Source organism: Molossus molossus, unplaced genomic scaffold (genome assembly GCF_014108415.1).
Source record: "Molossus molossus isolate mMolMol1 unplaced genomic scaffold, mMolMol1.p scaffold_m16_p_8, whole genome shotgun sequence".
Lineage (NCBI taxonomy): Eukaryota > Metazoa > Chordata > Mammalia > Chiroptera > Molossidae > Molossus > Molossus molossus.
In genome coordinates, this window is record NW_023425402.1 from 40,902,818 (window position 1) to 40,929,472 (window position 26,655).

Consider the following 26,655-nt stretch of genomic DNA (forward strand, 5'->3'; position numbering starts at 1 on the left):
TATCATAGTTCCTTTTCACACAAAATCAAGGACTTGGCTTATTACCCAGCTAGAAACTATAGAGGGTAAAAAATAAATACTTTGTTATTCAAGCAACAACTCCAGTCACCATTATTATTCTGTACATTTTTAAAATTAAAGTTGACATACCATATTATATTAATTTCAGGTGTACAACATTGTGATTCAACCTTAATATACCTTATAAAGTGATCACCACACTAAGTCTAATAACCATCTGTCACTTTACATAGATATTATGATATTATTGACAATATTTCCTATGCTGTACATAACATCCCAGTCACTTCTTGTTATAACTGGAAGTTTGTACTTCTTAATGCTCTTCGCCTTTTACACCCATCCTCCCACCCCATCCCATCTAACAACCATCGGTTTGTTCTATGTGTGAATTCGTTTCTGTTGCATTTTCTCTGCGTCTTAGATTCCATACTTAAATGAAATCATACAATATTTATCTTTCTCTAACTCATTTCACTTAGCATAATACTCTCTAGGTCCATCCATGTTGTCACAAATGGCAAGCTTTTATTCTTTTTTATGGCTGAGTAATATTTCATTATATATATATACCACATCTACTTAATCATTTGTCATTGGACACCCAGGCTACTTCCAAATCTTGGCTATTATTTTTTTTAAAAAGGCTGCAAGGAATAAGAAAGTGCATATATCTTTTTGAATGAGTATTTTCATTTTCTTAGGATAAATACCTAGGAGTAGAATTACTGGGTCATGTGGTAGTTCTATTACTTTTTTGAGGAATCTTCATACTGTTTTCCACAGTGGCTGCACTAATATATAATCCCACCAACAGTATGAGAGTTCCCTTGTCTCCACATCCTAACACTTGTTTCGTTCTTTTGATAATAGTCATTCTGACAGGTGTGAACTGATATCTCATTGTGGTTTTTGATTTGCATTTTCCTGATGATTTGAGCATTTTTTCATGTGTCTGTTGGCCATCTCTGTGTCGTCTTTTTTTTTTTTTTTTTTTTTTTCAGATAGAGTGGGGAGGGAGAGACAGAGAGAGAGAAACATCGACCAAAAGGGACACATCGAGTGGCTGCCACCCGCACGACCAACCAGGGCCGGGGACAAACTGCAACCGAGGTATGTGCCCTTAGCGGGAACCGAACCCGGGTCTCTCCGGACCGCAGGCCGACGCTCTACCGCTGAGCCAAACCGGTCAGGGCTCTGTGTCTTCTTTAGAGAAATGTCTATTCAGATCCTCTGCCTATTTTTAAATTAGATGGTGTGAGTTGTTTTGGTGTTAAGTTCTATCTATGAGTTCCTTATATATTTTAGATATTAACCTGTTACCAAATATATCATTAGCAAATATCTTCTCCTTTCAGTAGGTTGCCTTGTCATTTTGTTGAAGGTTTCCTTTACTTTGTAGAAGGTTTTTAGTTTGATATGGTCTCACTTGTTAATTATTGTTTTTGTTACTTTTGTGGGAGAAGACATATTTAAAAATATATTGCTAAGACTGTTGTCAAAGAATTTACTGTCTGTGTTTTCTTCTAGGGGTTTTATGTGTTCAGGTCTTACATTTAACTACATAATCCATTTTGTGTTTATTTTTGTATTTGATATAAGAAAGTGGTTAGTAGAAGTTTTTTGGATATATATTTATCCAGCCCCATTTATTCAAGAGAGTGTCTTTTCCCCCATGTATATTCTTGCCTCCTCCATCATAAATTAATTGACCATTTAAGCATGGATTTAATCCTGAGCCCTCATAAAATCCAATATTATTGAATGAAGCTGTAATTCATCCTGTATTTATTGCTGGATGACACTTATGTGAGTTAGGGTTATGTGTGTGTGTGTTTGTTTGTTTGATTTTAGTTTCTTAAATATTCCTGTTTACCATTATTTTATTTGTAGCTCACTTCTGTTCTTATTATACATACATTATCCTTGGTATAATAATCGAGCTACTGAAATCATTGCCTATGTAGGCAATAAAGGCAGCATTTTCCCACTCTGTGGTCGTGAACAGAGATGTCCCTGAGAAGCAGAAACTTGACAGGACCTGTCCTTGACAGTCCTCTGCATCTTTTTGAAAGACTTAGCCCTCTCTGAGGATAGAAATAGTCAGGTTCCCTGACTGTCAAGGAGCATCCTTTAGCTTGTGATTTCTGGATTTCAATTCTTATATCCAGGAAGATCTTAGCTGCCTGGTACTGAATCCTTGTCGGGGTTGTCTTTCTGTTGACACCTCTGCTGACCTGAGTTCTTGTTGTCACTATGGCCAGTCAGGTTTTCTCCGGACCTTGCCTGTGCTGTCTTCATTTCTCATAAATCCGTACTATCTTGAATGAAGTTTGCCACTGACAAAGCAGTAATTAACTTCGCCTTCATAGGCTCTAAAACTTACTCTTTTCTCTGATCTTACTCTTTTACTCCCTCAAACTTTTATTCTTTTCCAAAAACGATTTGACTTTTTGTTTCATCTCTAAAATAGGCCAGAGTCATGCAGGCAGACGGGCCTTTAGGGCCCAGGTATTGGGAGACACGGGGAGCGAGAGCTCACGTATCCTGTGGCTGACCATGATTCCACGGGCGCTGCACAGCGCTCTGCACCGGCGCAGGCGGTGTAGTGTCTTCCCGCGCCCTGCGCACTGTCCTCCCTGCTGCGCTGTCCACCTGAACCGGGCTGCAGGGATCTCAGCTGGGGTGCAAGAACCAGCTCATCGTCTGTGAACCTCGCCACTGAAGCCAACAGAACAAAGCTTTCTCAAATGTTATTAAATTAGACCTCGTTTTGTTTTTTCTCTTCTTTTATATATGGTTGCTGTCATTTAACCTGTTAGTCTGGAACATTTACATTGCCTATGTTTCAGGATTTTCATTATGTTTTGGTACGTGTATGTTTACTGCCCTAAGTTTTCATTGAAAGCAAATCTTTAAAATCAGTGTCCCCAGAAAAGTTTATTTTATTTCTCATTTCCCTTCAGAGCATATTTAGAAAGTATCAGGGATCTATCAAAATAGGAGCTTTATTTTGTATATCTTTTCATGAGGTAAAAAAAAAAAAAATGATGTGTCCCATTAGAACTCTAACAGAATATGAGTTACGTTTATAGGGTGGGGGAAAAAGTAGGTTTACAGTTGTGAGCATGTAAAACAATCCATTCTTGTATTATTTATTAGTTATCGTATTATTTTCCATATGAACAACTATAAGCCTACTTTTCTCTCACCCTGTATATCATTCTAATTGACTTCTTTATGTTTTCTTGTGCTTTTTGGACAGAAATGTCAACACAACTCTAAAATGAAGTCTAATTTTCACAATTCTTCTTTTCAAGAAACTTAAAATTTCCTTCTTGGTCTTTGTAAATATACATACTTTTCTTTCATACTAATCACTTGGTTTTTTTCACACATATCTACTGTGGATTATGATGTAAGTATTCTATGTTATACATAACAGTAATGTTTGTGATACATAGTAGATGCAACTGTATGTATATTTTCTTTCTCTTATGTTGATGAAATACTATGTTTTTTGTTTTAATTTAATTTTAATTTGGTTATTTTGAGGTATTGAACACTTTTTTCAAATGTTTGATTGCTATTTTTATTTACTTCTCTGTGAATTACCTATTAATAGTTTATATTAATATATTGAGCACTCAATAATGTTTTAACACTTCAAGTATTTTTTATTAGCTCCATTAACTCTTTCCCATGATATTTAGTAGATATTTTTGCTCATAACTTTTGTGTCACTTTTAGTTACTACACTTGAGACGTTTGATATGTTATCCTTTTTTGTCTTACTCAACTCTAAAGGTTATAAGAATTATTCCTAGGATTAACAAATTAACTCCTTAATCTACCTTTAATTCAGTTTGATGTGGAAATTTTAATTAACCATTGATCATCCCAAGTGCTTTCTATCCAAAGTTTTCTTCCCTTTTCCCTTTTTTCCCCCCAATGAGTACATTAACTTATGATGTGGGAGATACGTTTAAGTGATGCTGTAGAAATGGAATTAGGGTAATAGCTTTACTCTATTAAAGAGCTCTACCAGCTAATGCCTTAGGAAATAAAAAGAGCCTTTCTCTTTTATTTGGAATTCAGTATTTTCTAGATATATCTTGGTGTTGGTTTCAGTGTATCAGTTTTGTCTGAAATCTGAAGAAGTCCCTCTGTTTTCTGTATCTGATGTTTCATTGGTTCTAGGAATGTGTATTTACTTTAAGCTTTCATGATTTGTTCTATCTTTTATGTACACCTGCTTTTATTTTCTTTACTTCATTTATTTCTTCCACGAGCTATTTAAGTTTGCTTTCATTATGAGCTTTCCGAGAGCATAAACCTTATTTTGTGCCCATGTTTTCTTCTTTCTTTGCTATGCACTCTGTAGTTTTACTAACAGTCAACAAATGTTAGTATCAGGATATGCTTTCTTTTGATGCAGATTAAAATGAGATATAAAAGTAGGTCTAAAGAAACTTTAAAATAGACATAGAAAAGGGAAACAGACCTCTTCAGTATACCAAATAAAAGGAGACTCGGGATCATTGTTTTTTTCAGTACCACCCTTAGAGAAAATATGTATTAATTGAACCTCTTAAATATTTTGAAGACAATATGCCAAAGGTTTATGGCTTTTATTCTTGCTATTGAGGAATAATGTGTCGGTCTGATTATTATTTTTTGTTAGTATATTGCTGTTTCCCTTATCTGTGAAGTCTTGTTGTTCTTCTGCCTGGAAAACTTACCTTCTTCATCTTTTCCTATATTGTTTCTTCTCCAGATGTCTCTCTGGGGGAAAAACAAACAAACAAACAAACAACTATGTAAAACATATTATACCTTCATTCTCACATTCTGAATAATTTCTTTATATCTATTTCCAGCTTACTACCTTTCCCTGTAATTTGCTATTTCTGTCATCCAATGAGTTTGTCTTTATAATCTTTTATCTAATTAATGTCTAGAGATTAAAATTTGTTGTTGTTTAAGAGATGGCTTATTTTCATGTTCTTATTATTGGCCCATGTTTGTCTAAACTTCATCTATAGGTATTCCCAAGAATTAAATTGGGGATGGTTTCCATAGTGAATTCTACCGAATATTTAAATAAGAAATAAAGCTGGTCTGTCCACAAAAAATTGAAGAGGAAGGAACACTCCTAAACTTACTATATGATACCCTGATACTAAAGTTATATAACGACATTACAAGAAAAGTAATCTACAGGCCAATATCTCTGATAATTATATATGTAAAAATTATCAACCCAAATTCAACAGTGCATTGAAAGGATCATACACCAAGCAGCTGCAGAGTTTCAGAGTCCTAATGAAACAGGGAAATCACCTGTGCAAATTGTTCATGCTGAGTTGATTGTAGCAGAGGTAAATATCAAATTATGCATAGGTATGAAATAACACATGGTCTATGATCTGTTAAGAAATATTGCAGTGTTAAACAGTAACTTTAACAAATCATGTTTGTTGTAAAATTTTAGAAAATATAGATTAAATTAAAGAATTAAAACTACCAACAAACCAAAAAGAAAGGATCATACACTATGATCAAAGGCAATTTACTTCTGGGATACAAGAATGGTTCAACATATGCAAATCGGTAAAAGTGATACACCATATAAAAAAGCATATGATCATCTCAATAGATGCAAAAAATACATTTGATAACACCCTTTTACTATAACAACTCTCAACAAATTAGGTACAAAAGAAACACACCTCAAGTATAATAAAGGGCCATATATGACAAAGTCACAGTTAACATCATACTCAGTGGTAAAAGGTTGGATCTGTTCCTCTAAAATCAGGAACAAGACAAGGGTGTCAGTTGTCATCACTCAACACAGTATTGGAAGTCCTAGCAGTTAGGCAAGAAAAACTAATAAAAGGCATTCAAATCAGAAAAGAAAGAAGTAAATTTTCTGTTTGCAGATGATATGATCTTATATGTTAAAGACTCCACCAAAACACTGTTAGACCTAAATAGAGAATTCAGTAAAGTTTCAGGACACAGAAATCTTCTTGCATTTTTGTTCTGAAAAAGAAGAATAAATTTAACTGACAAAGCAAAAGATCTGTACAGTGAAAACTATTACATTGAAGATACAAATAAATGGAAAAATATACCATATTCATGGGTCAGAAGAATTAATATTGTTAAAATGTCCATACTACCCCAAAACAGCTATAGATTCAATGCAATTTCTATTACGAGTTTAATAACATTGTCCACAGAAATAGAACCTAAAAAGAACAAAGCTGGAGGCATCATACTTCCTGATGTCAAATGATACCATAAAGCTACAGTAATTAAAACAGCATGGTACTGGCATAAAAATAGACACATAGACAAATGGAACAGAATATGCAGCTCAAGAATAAACCCCCACATATATGGCCAATTGATTTTTGACAAGGCAGCCAAAAACTCTTAATGGGGAAAGAATAGTCTCTTCAACAAATGGTGTTGGGAAAACTGGATAACCCCATGCAGAAAAAAATGAAACTGGATCCCTATCTTAACACCACTCACAAACAATAACTAGAAATGAATTAAAGACTTAGGCATAAGACCTGATACTTTAAAACTTCTAGAAGAAAAAATAGGGAATATCTCCCTGTCATTGGTTTTGGATATGACAACACAAGCAAAATTTAACAAGTGGGACTCTATCAAACTAAAAAGCTTCTGCACATCAAAATTATCTTTCAATAAATCTGGGGGTGGGGAAAGAGTGGTATTGTATTTGCATCTACTATTTGCAAGAATAAATTAGCTTATTTTCTCAGCTTGGGGTTTCCTGGAATATGGGTGAAAAAGGTGAAGGGATTAAGAAGTACAAATTGGTTGTTAGACTGACAAACCTGAAAGGGAAGGGGAGAGAGGGTGGGAAGAAATAAACTAAAGAACTTATATGCATAACAAATGGACACAGACAACAGTGTGGGGAAAGGCAGGAGGAACATCTATAATACATTCAACAATAAAGCTAAGTTTAAAATAATAAATAAAAAAAGGGTAATGGAAGAAAAAAAAAGTGTAAATTTAAACTACAGAGCCAATGTACACATGGCTGGTTTTGCATATCCTTAGTAGTAGGTAGGTGACTGTTACTAGTCCTACTACTGGTATTATTACTAATTTGGAAGGTTTTTTTTTTTGCCGGTAGATAGATGTTTCCAGCCTATCTTTCATTACTACTTCTAGCCCTTTAGGCTTAATCTAAGGACTCTTAGGCTGGAAGGGCCCAGTCTGTAGTTGAAAATTCTGTGTTGATACTACTGTTTGCCAACAAGGCAACCCCAGCTTATCCATTTCTGAAGTTCATTGTCTGATTTTATCTTCTTTCTTCTTTTAGCCTCTGAGGATCTATCTTTCTTAAGAATTTAGCAACCCATTAAAATATATTGCTTTATCTTTTGTTACAATACATTGTTAAGAGTCTTGAAATGATGCCCTGGCCAGTTTGACTCAGGGGTTGTAGCCTCAGCCTGCAAACCAGAGAGTCCTGTGTTTGGTTCCCGCTAGGGGCACGTACCAAAAAAAATAAGTGTCTTGAAATGAGGCAAAAGGTTAGTTGCTTGTCCTCTCAGTGACATAATAGGGCATTATCTAACAGGCTACCCAAAGATTATTTAAATATCTAGAAATATATTTTGCCAAAACCCTGAGTTTGTGAAGTTCCATATTAACCCATAGATTTCTATCTAGTATGATATATATGATTTCTGTACAGTAGAAAAGATAAGCCCTACTAGGCATAGCTATTTGTGTTCATTAAAATCTCTCAAATCTTTTTTTTTTTTTTGGTACGTGCCCCTAGCCAGAACTGAACCCGGGACTCTCTGGTCCGCAGGCCAACGCTCCAACCTCTGAGCCAAACCGGCCAGGGCAAAATCTCTCAAATCTTAAAGAAAAACCCTAGAAATTATGGTAGGGGTTTATTCTGTAAGATATTAACTGGATTTATATCTAACCTAGAAATCTGATTCCAGTATTCTTTTATAAAATCAATACTTAATTCCTCAAATGTTCCTTATCTTCATTAATAACATAAGTAAACCATTGATGTATTTGCTCTAAATCTTAGAGTCATGTTTGTAACTTTTTGAAAAGTATTCTTACATATCAGGATCAAGCTGGATTGCATTTATATAGCTTTTTAAAGTATCTGAGGCAAAAATAATTACTGAAGCAAAAGTAATCTTATTCTTCACTGAATTCTGAATGTTAATGGGGACTAGTCTGTCACTAGCACATAGACTACACTATTAGTATTTGGTATAAAGAATGAATGATACACCACTCATAAAAATTAACTCAAATAGATTAAATATAAGACCTGAAACCATGAAACTTCTACAATAAAACAGGAATAAAGCTTCTTGACATGGGTTTTGGTAACAGTGTTTTAGATATGACACCTAATAGAAAAAAGTAGGACTACATCAAACTATAAAGCTTCTGCACAGCATATGAAACCATCAACAAAGTGAAAGACAACCTACAGAATGGGAAAAAATATTTGCCAACCATACACCTGATAAGGGGTTATTATCCAAAATGTACAAAAACTCATACAACTCAATAGTAAATAATGAAAGTAACCCAATTAAAAATGGGCAAAGGACCAGAATACAAATATCTCCAAACAAGATATACAAAAGACCAACAGGTATGTGAAAAGATGTTCAGCATCATAAGTCATTAGGGAAATGCAAATTAAAATCACAACCTCAGATGTGTTAGAATGGCCATAGTCAAAAAGACAAAAGATAAATGCTGGCATGGATGTGGAGGAAAGGGAAACCTTGTGCACTGTTGGTTGAACTGTAAATTGGTACAGCCACTATTGAAAACAGTACAGAGGGTCTTCAAAAAATTAAAATACCAAATTATTCAGAAATTCCAGTGTTGAGTATTTATCTGAAGAAAAAAAAAGAACACTGACTTGGAAAGATGTCTACACTCCCATGTTTATAGCAGTATTATTTATAATAACTTAAGTGTCAAGTGATGGGTGAATGGATTAAAAAGCTGTGGTACACATCTACAATGAAATATTTCAGCCATAAAAAAAAAATGAGGACAACCATTTGTGACAACATGGATGGATCTTGAAGGCATTATGCTAAGTGCTTTTTTCAGATACAAATAAAAATGTAAAAAATCTGAAAATGATTAGTACTGGAAAGTTACAAATTGTGTGAGTCTTCACCTATGATATTGAAGAAAATACTACAAGATAAATAACTATGATTTCTGAGGTAATATATTGATGTGATTGATAAGTTGGTTTAGAAAACTCAGTAGCTAGTTATGCATGTCCAGAATTATAATAAGAATTGCTTTTGAACTCTATAATCCATTAACTTTCTTATTGTCATTGGCTAACATTTAAAGTTAAAATATATCATTAAAATGTCAATTTGAGCTTTGGCTGAGTGGCTCAGTTGGTTGGAGCGTCGTCATGTGCACCAAAAGGTGGCAGTTTGATCGCTGGTCAGGGCACATACAGGTTGTGGTTTCAACCCCTGGTCTGGACGCATGTGGGAGGCAACTGATCAATGTTTCTCTCTGACATTGATGTTTTTCTTTCTCTTTAAAAATCAATAAAAACATATCCTTGGGTGAGGATATTTTTTAAAAATGTCAGTTTGAGCCCTGGCCCAGTGACTCGGTTGGTTGGACCATCATCCTATGCACCAAAAGCTTGTAGATTCAATTCCCAGTCAGGGCACATACTAGGTTGTGGTTTCGATCCCCAGTTGGGCAATTTTTGTGTGTGTGTGTGACTGTAATATTACTGAGACTTGTTTATTGAAGAGCATGCTTAGACTGATTATAGTTGAGATTGAAATAAATGTTTAAAAATCTGTTATTTGATGAGGTTATAAGGAACTGCTAACGAAGCTGACATATGAAATATGACACAGATATAGTAAAGCACAGTCCTCATCAATGCTCATTTTCTTTTTCTTTTTCTAAAGAGAAAATTATTTATTAATATGGTTCCAGTTGGACAATTGATCAATGTTTCTCTCCCTCTCTCTCTAAAATCAATAAAAACATATCCTTGGGTGAGGTTTTTTTTTTTTAATGTCAGTTTGAGAAATATCTACATTGAGTGTTCACCCTAAAGTACACAGGTGACATGTTTCATATGGCATTATTTATTTAGCATTAAATACATAATTTAAACATTTTATATATAAAATGTTTATATAAAATCAGTGTCTCTTCAACATGCTTTTAAGCTCATATAGAACAATCACAAGGTAGATGCTGTTTCTGGGTTTGAGATTCCCCTTGAAGCCTCCTTTTCCCAGGTATTTTAAAGGATATATTTAGTGACTTTCCAGTTATGAGTGATACACACCTTATTTAGTGTGATTAATAATCAAATGACCTTTCTTCTAATAACTGTATGTGAGATGGTTTGTCTTCCACTGTCCTTTTAGTTTTGTTAATGGTGAGTACTTTTGCTGTCTCTAGATGAGGATTTAGAGCCCTTCATTTTTTTTCTCCTTTCTCTAAAGTGCCTATTTTGACTTGTGGAGACTAGAGAACTCCTCCCCACCTGCCCCTCTCCAGCACAGGGGTGGGACTCAGAGTACACCAATAGCTCTCCCCAACAACATCCCCAAACTCTTTTCTCTATCTGTCTATATTTACATCTCTGTATCTGTATCTATATCTAGCTGTACATCTACATCTAGTGGCTGCAGGCTGAAGAGTCTTGTTCTGTCATCCCAACGATACATCATCTTTTGATACTTCAGCTAAAATTTCCATTTTAGCACCTTGTCATACAATTCAAAATATTAACTGCTCTATAAAATTTTATTACTTATATGATTATAATTTATCTATTTTATAATTTTGCTTGAGACCGACCCAGAATTATGTGGACACTGTTCATACTCCCTACAGCGTGGAGCTCAGTAGGGAAGTCTTAGAAAATGCCCACTAAATATATTTTGACCTGACTTGATAAAAAATAGAAACCTACTCTTTTTTATCTTCAGTTTCAGGTACAGCATTATGTCTCTCAGAGTCTGGTAACCCTGGGAAGTTGCAGCTTGTTGAGAAAATCTATAATACCTCTGCTTCTGTCAGAAGTAAATAGCTTCATTGGTGATCTGGATGCCATCAATCAGGTACTTACAACGTGAAACTGCAGCTCTCCTGTGCCGTTACTACAACTACTGCCCCCCCCCCCCCCCCCCCGTTTCCTCACTTCCCTTCTCGCTAGGCTATTTTAGTTATTCCTTGTTTCTAATGTATGTGAATACTATTACTGCCTACCAAAATTAGAGAAAGATATTTTCAGAAAATAGTTTTCAGAATAATAACATGCTATTTTCTGTACTTGCACACATGTTCCAAAGGTGCCCCTGGTGACAGCAAAGGGATGCCGAGACGAATGGCCTTCAGTATGGTTTTGTTTTTCCTAATTGCCCATGAGCATCATCTGACTAACTTTTAAATATCTTGTTGCCCAACCACATGCCATTCATATTAAATGGAGGTATCTGTGGTGAAAGCTGTCCGGGTGATTCCAGTGCACACCCAAGGCTGAAAACCAGGGCTCTAAACCCTTCGTATGTGTCAAGTCTTACATCACTGATGAGAAACATGTCTAAGGAACAGAAGCCCTTCCCATAGAAATGTTTTGGTAAAGAGGAAAAATTAATAATATAAAAATATATGTATATAATTTTAAGTAGCTTTTAAACAAGTTCTTATATCTGAGTTCTTTACATTTAATGACATACTCCAAAAATATTATGTAACCTAATTAAATTCAGTGACTGACATGGTAAACTCTCTTAAGAACTCATGGTGCTATGTATAGATGCTCCAGGATCTAGGTAGGTTGCAAGTCCCCGATGACTTCATGGAGAGGGAACAACTTGAAAAATGGCTTTGAGTTGAAAGAGAGAGGATAACGGGATATAGAGACACGGTGTTTGGTAAGATGTGTGCCCAGGATTCTGAGGAAACAGGTGAGGTCATGGCATTTAAAAAGAGGAAGTAAGGTGGGAAATTAGTTTGATCAAGTAAAATTATTTGTGTGGAGAATAACAAAGTACAGAAAATAAATTTTTATTTATATACTCTCATTTAACTTTAACAAAACTCCATGAAGTAGTCTTACTTTTTACGTAGTTTATAAAGAAATGAAACCTTAGAGCAGTTAAGTAACTTGATCAAGATTGCAGAAAGAACATATGCTTAAAGATATAACTGAAACCCTGCCCTTCTGATTGTTATGCTGCTAAAAATAATGACAACACAAGAACAGTAACTGCTTTTCTGCTGGTAATGTGTTAATATTGCTTTACCTAAATTGTTCCTATCAATTCTTCTAATAACCCTTCAAGATATTAGTGTTGTTGTTTAAAGGAAACTGTTAGTTGGCATTCTTAATAGTAGACAGTAGAATTCACTCCAGCCAGTTTATACCTAAAAGGATGCACGAGGAGCCATGGAACTGTTGGGAGGGCTGAGGAGACTCCAGGCCTTATTTTGTGAATGGCTCCTATAACCAGGCAGCAGAACTGAGCTAGCAAAGGAATTGCTGTCTTGGCCACCATAACCAGGACTGCTGAATAAAGGAGCTGCTGCTACAGTCTAGAAAACAGTCTGGCAACCATGTTCAACCACCAAATGTATGCCCTGCACCTGTCTCACTCTGTGAGTGAGTACATTTGTTTCTTAACCAACAGCATATTCAGAACCCTAGAAGCAAGTATAGAACATGTAGTTTTATGGTTTTTCAGCTTTTTTGCTCTAGTCCAAGGCGTCCATCACATATAAGGCTCCGAGATTCAGTAACGTACTGGTAAGAGATGGAGTCAGCGTAGGGCCAAGGGTGTGAATACACGGAGGCTCTCAATGCATAAATCTTCCACCAGCAGCAATAGAGATAATCACTGGATAGAAGAGGTTTTATCCAAAGGACTCACGGAAAGATTTAATGTGAAGGAGAGAGGAGAAACATTAATATTGTAAAACTAAGAGACAGAGAAAGTGTTATCACTGAGAAGAATTACATAGCTGGGAAGGAATACTTGTTTGCAAACCAAATAAATTGAGCTTGGATATATTGAAGTTGAGGAAATATTGACGTAATTTGAATGGAGGCAGATGGAAATATGAAATTAAAACTTGAGAGAAAGGAGAGGGGCATACATTGAAATTTGGGAAATATCACTGTATGGCAATTATGAAATCATACTCAGGAAGAGAACAGGGGCTCAGAAATGTAAGGTGGAGTGGGATATACAAACAAGGATGGAAGACAAGTTTTGCTTTAATACATCTGTTAGATGGCTATCATGAATGTCAGATATAAATAATATGTATTATAAATATTAATATGTATTTATATATAATATAGATTTTTCAAAAAAATCTATAAATAAAAAATGTTAAAATCACACTTCACAAAAATATTTGTATCATATAGTACATAGTTTTGTATTGTGTGCTCACACTAAGAAAATGTAATTTCTTTTTAGTGACTCGGTAGTATTTTATGATATTCATGTTCCTTGATTTTATTTAGTCTATTGTTGCATTTTGACCTCTGATATAAAACTTAACTATTTTCATGGAGATATATTTCAGAAGATGACTCTATTAAATTAACTGCATTCAACTCTCATTGGTGATTTATATCCCAAATTTGCATATTAAGATGATTTTTTTAGAAAGTACATAAAAATATCTAATTATATTTAAAAAGTAAAATTTCTCAGAACTTCTGAAAAATAATTTATAAAGTCATGATGATTTGTTGATTTGTGCTGGCAAGGATGTGGAAAAAAGGGAACCCTAGTACATTGTTGGTGGGAATGCAGACTGGTGCAGCCGCTACAGAAAACAGTATGGCGTTTCCTCAAAAAATAAACAATAGAACTGCAATTTGATTCAGTGACCCCACTTCTAGGAATATACCCTAAGAAGCCTGAAACACCAATCAGAAAGAATATATGCACCCACGTGTTCATAGCAGCACTATTTACAGTCGCTAACATCTGAAAACAGCCCAAGCGTCCATCAATAGATGAGTGGATAAAAAAGCTGCGCCATTTACCCAATGGCATACTATGGAGCGATAAAAAAGAAGACTCTCTTACCCTTTGAGACGACATGGAGGGACCTGGAGAGTGTTATGCTAAGCAATATAAGCCACTCAGAGAAAGACAAATGCCACATTATCTCACTTATTTGTGGAATCTGATGAATAAAATAGATCCAGAGATGTGGAAGTAGGGAACAGACAGACAAACCTCAGAGGGAAGTGGGATGGAGGGGCGGCAGGAAGAGTTAAACTAAAGAACTTATATGCATGTAGGCATAACCAATGGACACAGACAACAATGTGGTGAAGGCTGGGGGTGGGGTGGAAGGGGGATGTCAATGGGGGAAAAAAGTATTTCTTTAACAATAAAGATATGTCAAAAAAGAGTCATGATAATTTACTGTTAACAGAGTCTCTTTCCCAATGTAAATAGCTAAAAATCTGGACACATATGCAAATTTAAGACAAAAGGCAGTACAGATTGTAGAGATAGGGAAACGTGATGTGAGCTCTGTCCTGCCTTGACTTTTGGGTTCCGGGCCCTTCCCGGGTTGGCACAGGTGGCCCCCGCCAGATCCCAGCAGCTTCCCTGAAGGGCAGAGGTAGGCGCTCGGGAGCACTGACGTAGGTAGAATTTCCAGGTCAGACTTGTGGAGAGAAGAAAACTGAAGAGGAATAGCTCAAGAAATTTACACAGAGGTTTTCTTGGTTATTTGTTGAATGCTAAGCTGCACATGTGCAGAAGGACACTTCACAAGGCCACATGAAGGAAAACTACTCGGGAAAGAACTGCTACAAAGAAACCATGAGCTGAACAATGGCCAGAGCTCACACAGTGCTTGGGGAAGTCTTAGTTTACCCAGTGATATTGGCAAGACCTTATGAAGAAGCAAGACCTTATGAAGAAGCATGAGTAAAAAATCAATTAATGAAAATAGAACCAGAAATGACAGAAATAACAGAATTAGCATGCAAGTACCAAGATAGCTATTATATATGTTAAAAGAAAACATAAATAATATGGAAAATTAGGTGATTTCAATATAAAAATAACATATATTAAAGCTGTTAAACACTATTCTAAACGTTTCATATTCCTCTGAGGCTTTTCCGTATTTTTTGTTTAAAAATAGGTAGCTATTAACCAGATTTTTGAGAAAGTGTGTTTGTAACTTCATCTGTTTCTATGGCTGTGTTTATTTGAATGCTGTTTTCTTGGTGTTGAAAAATTGTTTATATAATGCTGAAGATAAAACTTTCCTAACATCTTGACAAGTATATATTTTGTATTCTCCTGCTTGGAGTCTTTTCTTTATCAATTGATTTAAATTAAGAGTTTGTAGCTATCATTCTTTTTGGAGTGACAGGATTTTCTCCTCATGATTATTGTGTATTTACCATCTTGTGACAGAATCACCTTGGTTTTCTATTTATTTTGAGAATCACTTTGAAAAGTGGTTCCTTAGGATTCCATAGAGTGCTGAAATACTGATTTTCTCAAGGCCTGCCTTCCTTGGCTATTCAAAACTGAGAACAAAATCAAGACATTGATTTTAATTTCTCAGTCGTTGTGCCACTGGGACATTGTGTTGGAAAATTTTGTGAGTACCTCTTTCTTTAAGGGGCTTTCTTCCAATTTTTAGATAGAATTCAAGCAGCTTCCATATCTAGGAAAAGCTAGTCAGTAAACAAATTGTTACAGAGCATCCATGGGGTGAATATTAAAAAACAGAAGACTGGTTTTTAGTAAATTCTGTTTTGTCTCTAGAAATTTTATCAGTAAGTTTACAGGTTTCTCTAGATGTCTAGGTGGTACGTGATTTTCACAGAATCAGCCCTATAATCAGGCATTGCTGAAATTTTATACTACTGAAGCTGATTTATCTATGTATTTTCTTTTCAGATTTTGATAAAAAGTAATGTTTTGTTAATATGGAAAAGTGGCATGGAAAAAGAGGCATGAATGTTTAGTCTATTTATATGAGTATTAAAGAATCCTAATTCCAGTCCTAGCTCCAATCTGGGCCCCATTAAGCAACCATTTGCCTTGATGTGAGGATAAGTAGGAGAGTGGCAAAGATAGCATTTTATGAAGAAGCTAAAATCAATAGGCAGTTTCTGTGCTGTGTCAAGTAAAATCAGATGAGAGAAAGACTAGAACAAAGCACAAAGTAAATAATTTAGAGGTTCAGTGGGGTCGAGGCTTAGCCCTGACAAAATAGCTTCCTACACTGAGCAGTCTCACAATTGGATTGAACCCTATGAATCAGAGCAATCTTATTCAATATCAGCTTTACTAATAAATTCAAAGAGACAGGCAATCAAAGGGCACAGAGGAAGTAGAAAGTGATGTGGGACATATGGTGAGGTTCCCAAGGACCTTGTTTTGAGACTGACATCTCTGTCCTCAAAAATACATGAGGCCCCCGAGTCTCTCACACAGAGGGAGCGTGAGTTGTTGCAGATCTCCATTTTATACCCAGATAATGTTATAACTTAAAAGGTCATCTTCATGGACAGATGTCTCATAGATTGAGTATATTTAGTATAAGTAATTCGTTAGCTAGGAACTTTCTACTAAGGACGTTCGGTAGATAAAATTTCCTCCTAATAGCAACTAGCAGAAGGTCCACTGAGGAGGAGATGGGCCTAGTCATCAGCCTCCTTTTCTTTCTATTAGGGCATATCCCCAGTAAGTACCACCAGCTTCCTCTTCTTCCTCCCAACTTGCTGTCAAGTTCCCATGGCCTCAGTGTGCTAGGAGAATGTTTATGGAACTAAATTAGCTGAGAAAGAAAATTTCTTTAAGAAGTTGTATTTCAGCCCTGGACAGTTTGGCTTCATGGTTAGAGCATCGGCCTGCGGTCCAGAGAGACCCAGGTTCGGTTCCCACTAAGGGCATGTACTTCGGTTGCAGTTTGTCTCCGTGTGGGTGGCAGCCACTTGATGTGTACCTTTCACATTGATGTTTCTCTCTCTCTCTCTCTTCCTCCCGCTCTGTCTGAACAAAAAATGAAAAAATGTTCTCGGGTGAGGATAAAAAAAAAAAAGTTGTATTTCAATTGTTGACAGGGTAAATAGGTTTATGGTATTTCCCTCATATATATATATATATATATATATATATATATATATAACTTATAACAAATACATGATTAATACTAAGATTATATAATGAACTATGTACCGATGAGAAAAACAATCCAATAGAAAGATAGCTACCGATGTGCAGAGGCAGTCTAACAGAAGAGGAACCATGAAAGGAAAATTAACGTCAATGATGCTCAACCCCAGCTATACCAGGGGAACGCAAAATTACAAAACAAGATGCTTCATGATTTACTGATTACAGTGGCATACATAGTTTAAAAAGTTAACTTGACAACATTGTCAGGTGTTGGTGCTTTTGTGGGGAAATGGAGTTCATCACCAGGTAAGGTTAATGATGTTTATCCTCTAAGATACAGCAGGTCTGTTGTCTGTACAAAGGAGATCTGTATACACGGTTGTGGATTTCAATATTTCTATACTAGCCAAAAATTGGAACTAACAGTGTCTATTTTTATTTATTTATTTATTTATTTTTTTGTTACAGATGTTTCTCCTTTTTTACCCCATTGGCACCCCGTCCCCACCCCACCCCCGCCCCATCCCCGGCTTTGTTGTCCATGTCCATTGGTCATTCATACATGCATATAAGTTCTGTGATTTATCGCTTCCCACCCCCCACCCCCTCTTCTTAGGGATGTCAGTCTGTGTCCTACTTCCGTGTTTCTGGGTCTACCGTATTCCTCAGACTGTTATGTTCATTATATTTCGTATATAAGTGAGATCATGTGGTATTTGTCTTTTCTGCTTGGCTAATTTCACTTAGGATAATACTTTCCAGGTCCCTCCATGTCATCTTAAAGGATAAGAGATCTTTCTTATAGCTGCATAGTACTCCACTGTGTATATGTACCACAGCTTTTTTATCCATTCGTCTACTGATGGACACTTGGGTTGTTTCCAGATCTTAGCTATTGTAAATAGTGCTGCTATGAACATGGGGGTACATATATTCTTCCTGATTGGTGTTTCAGGCTGCTTTGGGTATATTCCTAGAAGCGGGATCACTGGGTCAAGTGGAAGTTCATTTTTAATTTTTTGAGGTAACACCATATTGTTTTCCATAGTGGCTGCACCAGTCTGCATTCCCACCCGCAGTGAATTAGAGTCCCCTTTTCTCCACACCCTAGCCAACACTTGTTGTTTGATGATTTGTTGATGGCGGCCATTCTGACAGGTGTGAGGTGATACCTCATTGTTGTTTTAATTTGCATCTCTCTGATGATTAGTGATGTTGAGCATTTCTTCATATGTCTCTTAGCCATTTGTATGTCCTGTTTGGAGAGATGTCTATTCAGCTCCTCTGCCCATTTTTTTTTTTTTTTTATCCTCACCCGAGGATATTTTTCCATTTTTTGTACAGATAGAGTGGGAGGGAGAGAGAGGAAGGGAGAGAGAGAGAGAAACATCGATGTGAAGGGACACATCGAGTGGCTGCCACCCGCACGACCAACCAGGGCTGGGGACAAACTGCAACCGAAGTACGTGCCCTTGGCGGGAACTGAACCCGGGTCTCTGTGGACCGCAGGCCGACGCTTTAACCGCTGAGCCAAACTGGCCAGGGCTCCTCTGCCCATTTTTTAATTGAGTTCTTTGTCTTCCTTTTGTTGAGTTATATGAGCACTCTATATATATTGGAAATTAACCCCTTATCTGATATATCATTGGAAATGATGTTCTCCCATACAGTGGGTTGCCTTTCCATTTTGATCATTGTTTCTTTTGCTGTGCAGAAGCTTTTTAGTTTGATATAGTCCCATGTGTTCATTTTTTCCTTTGTTTCTGTTGCCTTAGGGATGTATCAGTGAAAATTCTGCTCCGTATATCCGAAATTTTGTTGCCTACATATTCTTCTAGAATTTTTATGGATTCACGGGTCACATTTAAGTCTTTTATCCATTTTGAGTTTATTTTTGTGTATGGTGTAAGTTGATGGTCTAGTTTCATTTTTTTGCATGTAGCTGTCCAATTTTCCCAACACCATTTATTAAAGAGGCTGTCTTTACTCCAATGTATGCTCTTACCACCTTTGTCAAATATTAATTGAGCATATTGCCTTGGGTCCATTGCTGGGTTTTCAGTTCTGTTCCACTGGTCTATATGCCTGTTCTTGTGCCAGTACCAGTCTGTTTTGATTACACTCGCTTTGTAGTATAACCTGATATCTGGTATTGTGATCCCACCTACTTTGTCCTTTTTCAAAATTGCTGTGGCTATTCGGGTACTCTTTTGGTTCCATACAAACTTTTGAAGTATTTGTTCTAGTTCTGTGAAATACGTCATTGGTATTTTGATGGGGATTGCATTGAATCTATAGATTGTTTTGGGTAGTATGGACATTTTAATGATGTTAATTCTTCCAATCCATGAACAAGGTATTTGCTTCCACTTTTTTATATCTTCCTCTATTTCTTTTTTCAATGGCCTGTAGTTTTCTGTAAGTAGGTCCTTTACTTCTTTGGTTAAGTTTATTACTAGGTATCTTAAGTTTTTTTTTTGCCGCAATGGTAAATGGGATTGTTTTTTCAGTTTCTCTTTTTGTGAGTTCATCATTGGTGTATAAGAATGCCGTCGATTTCTTGACGTTAATTTTGTATCCTGCTACTTGGCCAAATTCATTTATTAAGTCTAGTAGATTTTTGATGGAGTCTTTAGGGTTTTCTATGTATAATATCATGTCATCTGCAAATAATGACAGTTTCACTTCCTCCTTTCCAATTTGGATCCCTTTTATTTTTTCCTCATGTCTGATTGCTGTGGCTAAGACGTCCAGTACTATGTTAAATAAGAGTGGACATCCCTGTCTTGTTCCTGTTCTTAATGGAAATGTTTTTAGTTTCTGCCCATTCAGTATGATGTTGGCTGTAGTCTTTCATATATGGCCTTTATTATGTCAAGATATGATTCCTCTATTCCCACATTGCTGAGCGTTTTTATCAGAAATGGATGTTGGATTTTGTTGAATGCTTTTTCAGCATCTATTGATATGATCATGTGGTTTTTATTCTTCATTTTGTTTATGTGGTGTATCGCACTTATTGATTTGAGAATAGTGTACCAGCCTTGCATCCCTGCGATGAATCCCACTTGGTCATGGTGAATAATTTTTTTGATGTATTGCTGGATCCTATTTGCTAGTATTTTGTTCAGGATTTTGGTGGGTATGTTGATCAGGGATATTGACCTGTCGTTTTCTTCTTTGTAGTGTCTTTTTCTGGTTTTGTAATTAGAATTATGCTGGCCTCATAAAACGTGTTTGGAAGTCTTCCTTCTTCTAGAATTTTTTGAAATAGTTTGTGGAGAATGGGTGTTAGTTCCTTTTTGAATGTTCGGTAAAACTCCCCTGTGAAGCTATCTGGGCCTGGGCTTTTGTTTGCTGGGAGAGTCTTGATTACCTCTTCAATTTCCTTAGTTGTTATTGGTCTGTTCAAGTTTTCTATCTCTTCCTGGTCCAGTTTTGGGAGACTGTGTTTCTAGAAATTTGTCCATTTCGCTTAGATTGTTGAATTTGTTGCCATATAGTTGTTCATACTAGCTGTTAACGATCTTTTGTGTTTTCGTGGTGTTGGTTGTTACTTCTCCTCTTTCATTTCTGATTTTGTGTATTTGGGTTCTCTCTTTTTGTTTCTTGGTGAGTCTAGCTAAGGGTCCATCAATCTTGTTTATCTTTTCGAAAAACCAGCTCTTTGCTTCATTGATCCTTTGAATTGTTTTTTTGGTCTCAATGTCATTTATTTCTGCTCTGATCTTTATTATTTCCTTCCTTCTGTTTGCTCTGGGGTTTTTCTCTTTGTTTGCTTTCTAATTCTTTAAGTTGTGAGGTTAGACAGTCAATTAGAAATTTTTCTTGTTTCTTGAGGTTGGCCTGTAGTGCTATGAACTTCTCTCTCATAACTGCTTTTGCTGCATCCCATAGATTTTGTGTTGTTGTGTGTTCATTTTCATTGGTTTCCAGGAAGTTTTTAATTTCTTCCTTGATCTCCTCGGTAACTCATTCACTGTTTAATAACATGCTATTTAGCCTCCATGTGTTGAAATGTCTTTGCATGTTCTTATTACAATTGTTTTCTAGTTTCATGCCATTGTGATCTGAGAAGATGCTTGATATGATTTCAATCTTCTTGAACTTGTAGAGATTTAGTTTGTGTCCTATCATGTGGTCTGTCTTTGAGAATGTCCCATGTGCACTTGAGAAGAATGTGTATTCTGTTGTTTTGGGGTATAATTCTCTGTAGATATCCATTTGGTCTAGAGTTTCATTTAGAGTCTCTGTTTCCTTGCTAATTTTTTGTCTAGAGGGTCTATCCAGTGCTGTCAACAGGGTGTTGAAGTCCCCTGCTATGATTGTATTGCTGTCAATTACTCCTTGGAAGTCCTCCAGAAGATTTTTAATATATTTTGGTGCTCCTATGTTGGGTGCATATATGTTTATCAAGGTTATATCTTCCTGTTGGATAGATCCTTTCAATATTATGTAGTGGCCTTCTTTGTCTCTAGTTATGGCCTTCATTTTGAAATCTATTTTGTCAGATATTAGTATTGCTACCCCAGCTTTTTTGTCCTTTCCATTTGCTTGGAAAATTTTTTTCCATTCCTTCACTTTTAACCTATGTGAGTCTTTTTTTTGTCAGGTGGGTCTCTTGTAAACAACATATAGATGAATTATGCTTTCTTATCCAATCAGCTACTTTGTGTGTTTTTATGGGAGCATTCAATCCATTTACATTTAAGGTGATTATTGATATATACTTATTTATTGTCATTTTTGTTTAGTGTGGTTTTATTTTTCTTCTCTTTTTTCCTGCTAATTACAGCCATCCTTTTAACATTTCTTGCAGTGATGGTTTGGTGCTAATGTATTCCCTTAGCCTTTTTTTGTCTGGGAAGCTCTTTATTTGACCTTCTATTTTGAATGATAGCCTTGCTGGGTAGAGTAGTCTTGGATTCAGATCCTTGTTTTTCATGACCTTGATTACTTCATGCCATTCCCTTCTGGCTTTTAGTGTTTCTTGTGCGAAGTCAGCTGAGAGCCTTATGGGGTTTCCTTTGTAGGCAACCTGTTGCTTCTCTCTTGCTGCTTTTAGGATTCTCTTTGTCTTGAATTTTTGGCACTTTGATCACTATATGTCTTGGTGTAGGCCTGTTTGGGTTCTTCTTACTTGGGACTCTCTGTGCTTCTTGAACTTGAATGTGTTCTTCCTTCACCAAATTAGGGAAATTTTCTGTCACTATTTTTTTGAATATATTCTCTATCCCTTGCTCCTTTTCTTCTTCTTCGGGGACTCCTATAATGCAAATATTATTGCGTTTCCAGTTGTTCCATAGTTCTCTTAACCTGTCTTCCTGTTTTTTAATCGTTTTTTTTCCTTTTGGTTTTCTGATTGGTTGATTTTTTTTTCTACCCTGTCTTCTAATTCACTGAACCGTTCCTCAGCTTCCTCTACTTTACTTTTTAAACCTTCCAATGTGTTTTTCATTTCTGATATGTCATTTTTTTTAATCTCTTCTTGATGGTGTTTAATTTACAGTTGGGTTATTTTCAGCGTCTCTATGTCCTTACTCATGCTGTTGAGCTTCCTCAAGATCATGGCTCTGAATTCTAGCTTTGTTAGCATGCCTAACTGCTCCATATTGATTTCATCTTCGGTGGAGGTCTCTTGCTCTTTCATTTGGCTTCTGTTTCTGTGTTTCACTATTTTGGCTATCACTGTGGGCTTTGGAGCCTGTCAAGTTTTCCCTGTGGGTGTTGGTGTTCTGCTGTTTGTGGCTCCCTTTCCTGGGTTTAGATGAGCGAGGGAGGACCCACGTTAAACACCACTGTCAAGTCTTACTTTCCTGGTTAAAGTTGCTAGCCCAGGAAAGGTACTGTTATCCTCTAGCTTTTTGCCTGGAGGCTAGCAGTCGAAGTTACTTGATGAGTTTTGGGTTGTCAGTTGATTGAAAAACTCCCTCAGGTGCTCAGCACAAGGGGATTTCATGAGGGTGGGGCAGATGCTGGTTGTTAATGGTCCTCAATTAGCACTTCAGTGGCCCACAGGGTGGGGTTGAATCTCCGAGGGAGGGGCCGCTGCCTCTCCTCGGAGCCCTGGGAAGGAGCAAGATGGCCGCAGTCCTGCGTGGCTGCCACTCAGCCAAAGCTCTGAGCACCCTCCAAACCCCGAGTGTCCCCACACAGTTCCAGTGCAGTCTGCCCTCCCTCTGCCGGAGCCCAAGGTGAGTGGCTGTGGCTGTTTCAGCCTCTGTCCCTGCTGCGCTGTGGAGCCGCCTGGGAGTGTAACCCGAGGGCGCTGCTCCCAGCTAAGGCCGCTGCCGAGCTGCCGACCGTGCGCTCCCAGCCCCGTCTCGCGCCTTCGCAAGCCTACCGGGATGGAGTCAGTGTCCTGGTTATGTCGTCCTCGCAAGCTGCTTTTCTGTTGCTTTTCCTGTTGATTTGTCTGTATTATAGTTGTAATTCCAGTTTGGTTCTGGGAGACGGTCTGTGTAGCTCTGTTCACTCCGCTGCCATTTTGGAATTCCTGTCTGGTTTTCCATTAGGTTGTAAACTTCATCAGTTATCGTGGGCTCCTGTGGACCTCCTCTCTCAGGTCTCAATTAACAGTGTCTATTTTTTAAAGGTGGCTGGATGTGGTAGATCAAAAATGAATATTCTATTGCAGCGAAAATGAATAAATTAGGTCTTCATGTACTGACAGTGATACATTTTGAAAGCACGGCATTATAAAGAAAAATGAAGTATCCATGGAGGAAAGATACTCAAATCTACCAGTTTTGAAAATTAACATACAAAACTGTTCACACACAAAGGCATGAGATACTCTTCCAATATATCTATATGCTTAACATTCATTTTAAAGACACAGAATCTGATATAAATAAGAGAAAATATTACTGGGTGTTGAAAATATACAGGGTGATGTAAAAGTAGGTTTACAGTTGTATGTATGTGAAAGTTTATTCTTGTATTACTATTTATTAATTATCGTATTAATTTTCATATGAACAACTGTAAACTTTTGCCCCACCCTGGATATTATGTGTACTCAAGAGCTATGCTGTTTTGCATTACGAGATATTTTTATGTTGAAAAAATATTTCAGAATTAAAAATGTAAAATTGATTCTAAAAGAAAAAGTCATCTTGGATATCATAACTATATTAATTTAAAATAAAATATCAATTTTTTTGGATATTTTACAGAAGTGTTTTTCTCCTTTGTAGAGTTCATACTTTTACCTAATCAACATGTCTTTGGGTACAGTAGCCAAGCTATTAAAAATGAATAATGCTTTTGGAATATTGATAAGGATGGAGTAAAATCTGAATTTAGAGCATTACGCTCATATTTATATTAAATACTTTAGAAGCCTAATGTTTACAAAATAGATGAAATTTCTATATGGAAATAGATTTTTTAAGTTGTTAGAAAAGCATATTAGCAGAAGAAAACTTACTCTGCTGCTCACCAGGAAGCACTGTTACATTTCAGATATCTTTTAACTTATTAAGTAAAATAAAAGCTAAGCAACCCATTTATAAAAATAGAATGTTCAAATTAAAGAATCTGAATCTGGAATGAGTTTGTATATACTTTCTTTAAAGTAAACTAATTTTCTATATCAGGGCAAAATGTAGCAATAAAATAAGCATTTTTTAAATGAGATAAAGAGGAAAATAATCATAGCTCTGAGCAAGCAGCTGACCTATTTTAGTTGTGAGAAGAGCCGTATTGCTTTCATGCATATTTTGATCATATGTAAGCTCTAGGAAGCCTGGCTCAGTTAGCAGTAAGTCTGTCAGGGAGAGCAGAGTTTGCATCAATTGTGCTCAAGTGGACAACATAGAGATTAGTAGTTCTTCGCATGGGCTTTTTTATTTATTTTTATTTTTTTTATCCTCACCCGAGGACATTTTTCCATTTTTTGTACAGACAGAGTGGGAGGGAGAGAGAGGAAGAGAGAGAGTGAGAAACATTGATGTGAAAGGGACACATCGAGTGGCTGCCACCCGCACGACCAACCAGGGCCGGGGACAAACTGCAACCAAGGTACATGCCCTTAGCGGGAACCGAACCCGGGTCTCTCCGGACCGCAGGCGGGCGCTCTAACCGCTGAGCCAAACTGGTCAGGGCGGTTTTTTTATTTTTGTTTAACGACGAGAACTTAGGAGAAATTCTTGATAGTGAGCTCTATTTTACATTAGTGAAGCTTCTCCTTTACCAGTGTTTTTGATGCAAATAATGAAATTAGGTAAGGATTAAACAAGGCTTAAAATTCCCCAAGATACATGATTGGTCTAAACATTTCCACATTGCTGAATGCCTTTCTGAAGCTGTTGCTTAGTAAGAAAACCTGTAAGCTAATCTGGCAATAAAGGTAAAAAAGTTAGCTAGGGCATTTGCTATGTACAGGCTAGATCTTTTTCTTTTAAGTCTTCACTTGAGGATGTTTTATTGATTTTTGAAAGAGAGGAAGGGAGAGAGAGAAACATTGATTGGTTGCCTCCTATATATGCCCCAACTGGAGAATGAATGTAACTTAGGTACGTGCCCTGACCCGGAATCAAACCCACAACCTTTTGGTGTATGGAATTATGCTCCAATCATCTGAGCCACCCAGCCAGGACTAGATCTTTTTAAGAGAAGCCTCAAAGGATAACCTAAATCATTGTGCCTAAGGGCATGAGCTTTGGAACCAGATGCCTGGTTAAAACACCATGAGATCTCTGAAGTAGTAGTCTGTCTGGTCATCGAATCAAACCTGAAGGCTCCAAAATGAATTATAAATTTATAGGCAATACAGAACAGGGGAACATGTTAAATTAACCATGAGGATACACTTGTTAAAATGGATACATGGAACAGACTGACAGATCTCAGAGGGGAGGGGAGGGATAGAATGGGAAGAGATTAACCAAAGAATGTATATACATATGTGCATAGCCCATGACCCAGACAGTAGAGTGGTGAAGGCCTGGAGTGGGGCAGGGGCTGGGTGGAGGGGGCAAAGGGGTGGGGGGAATAGAGGACATCTGAAATACTGTCAACAATAACTTTTTTTTAAATTTTGACTATACAGGAAAAACAACTCATTTTCTTCAACAAATAGATTTTATTATAATGAGGAGAACAGAGAGAGAGAAAGGAAGAAAGAGCCTGTATTTTAGGAGATTCAGGAGATATTAACTTGTTGGTATATATAAGGGACTGAGGAGCTATGGTCTTTAGGCCAAATCTGGCCTGCCATCTGCTTTTGTAAACCACGTTTTATTGGAACACAGTCATGACTATTCATTTATGCCTTATCTATGGCTGTGTTCATACTGAAACAACAGAGTTGAGTAGTTACCACGGTGACCATATGCCCTGCAAAGCATCAAGTATTTGCTATCAGGCTCTTTACAAAAATGGTTTGCCAAGTTGT

The 26,655-nt window shown here is 36.7% G+C and overlaps 1 protein-coding gene across 1 annotated transcript in view; it reads left to right on the forward strand.

The window, feature by feature from the left end:
- The window catches only part of MEI4 (meiotic double-stranded break formation protein 4), a 145,076-nt gene that overhangs the window by 68,672 nt on the left and 49,749 nt on the right, over positions 1–26,655 (forward strand). The window contains exon 3 of the mRNA XM_036247737.1: positions 11,064–11,195. Within this exon, the coding sequence (XP_036103630.1) occupies positions 11,064–11,195 (132 nt within the window). The remainder of the gene's footprint in view (positions 1–11,063; positions 11,196–26,655) is intronic.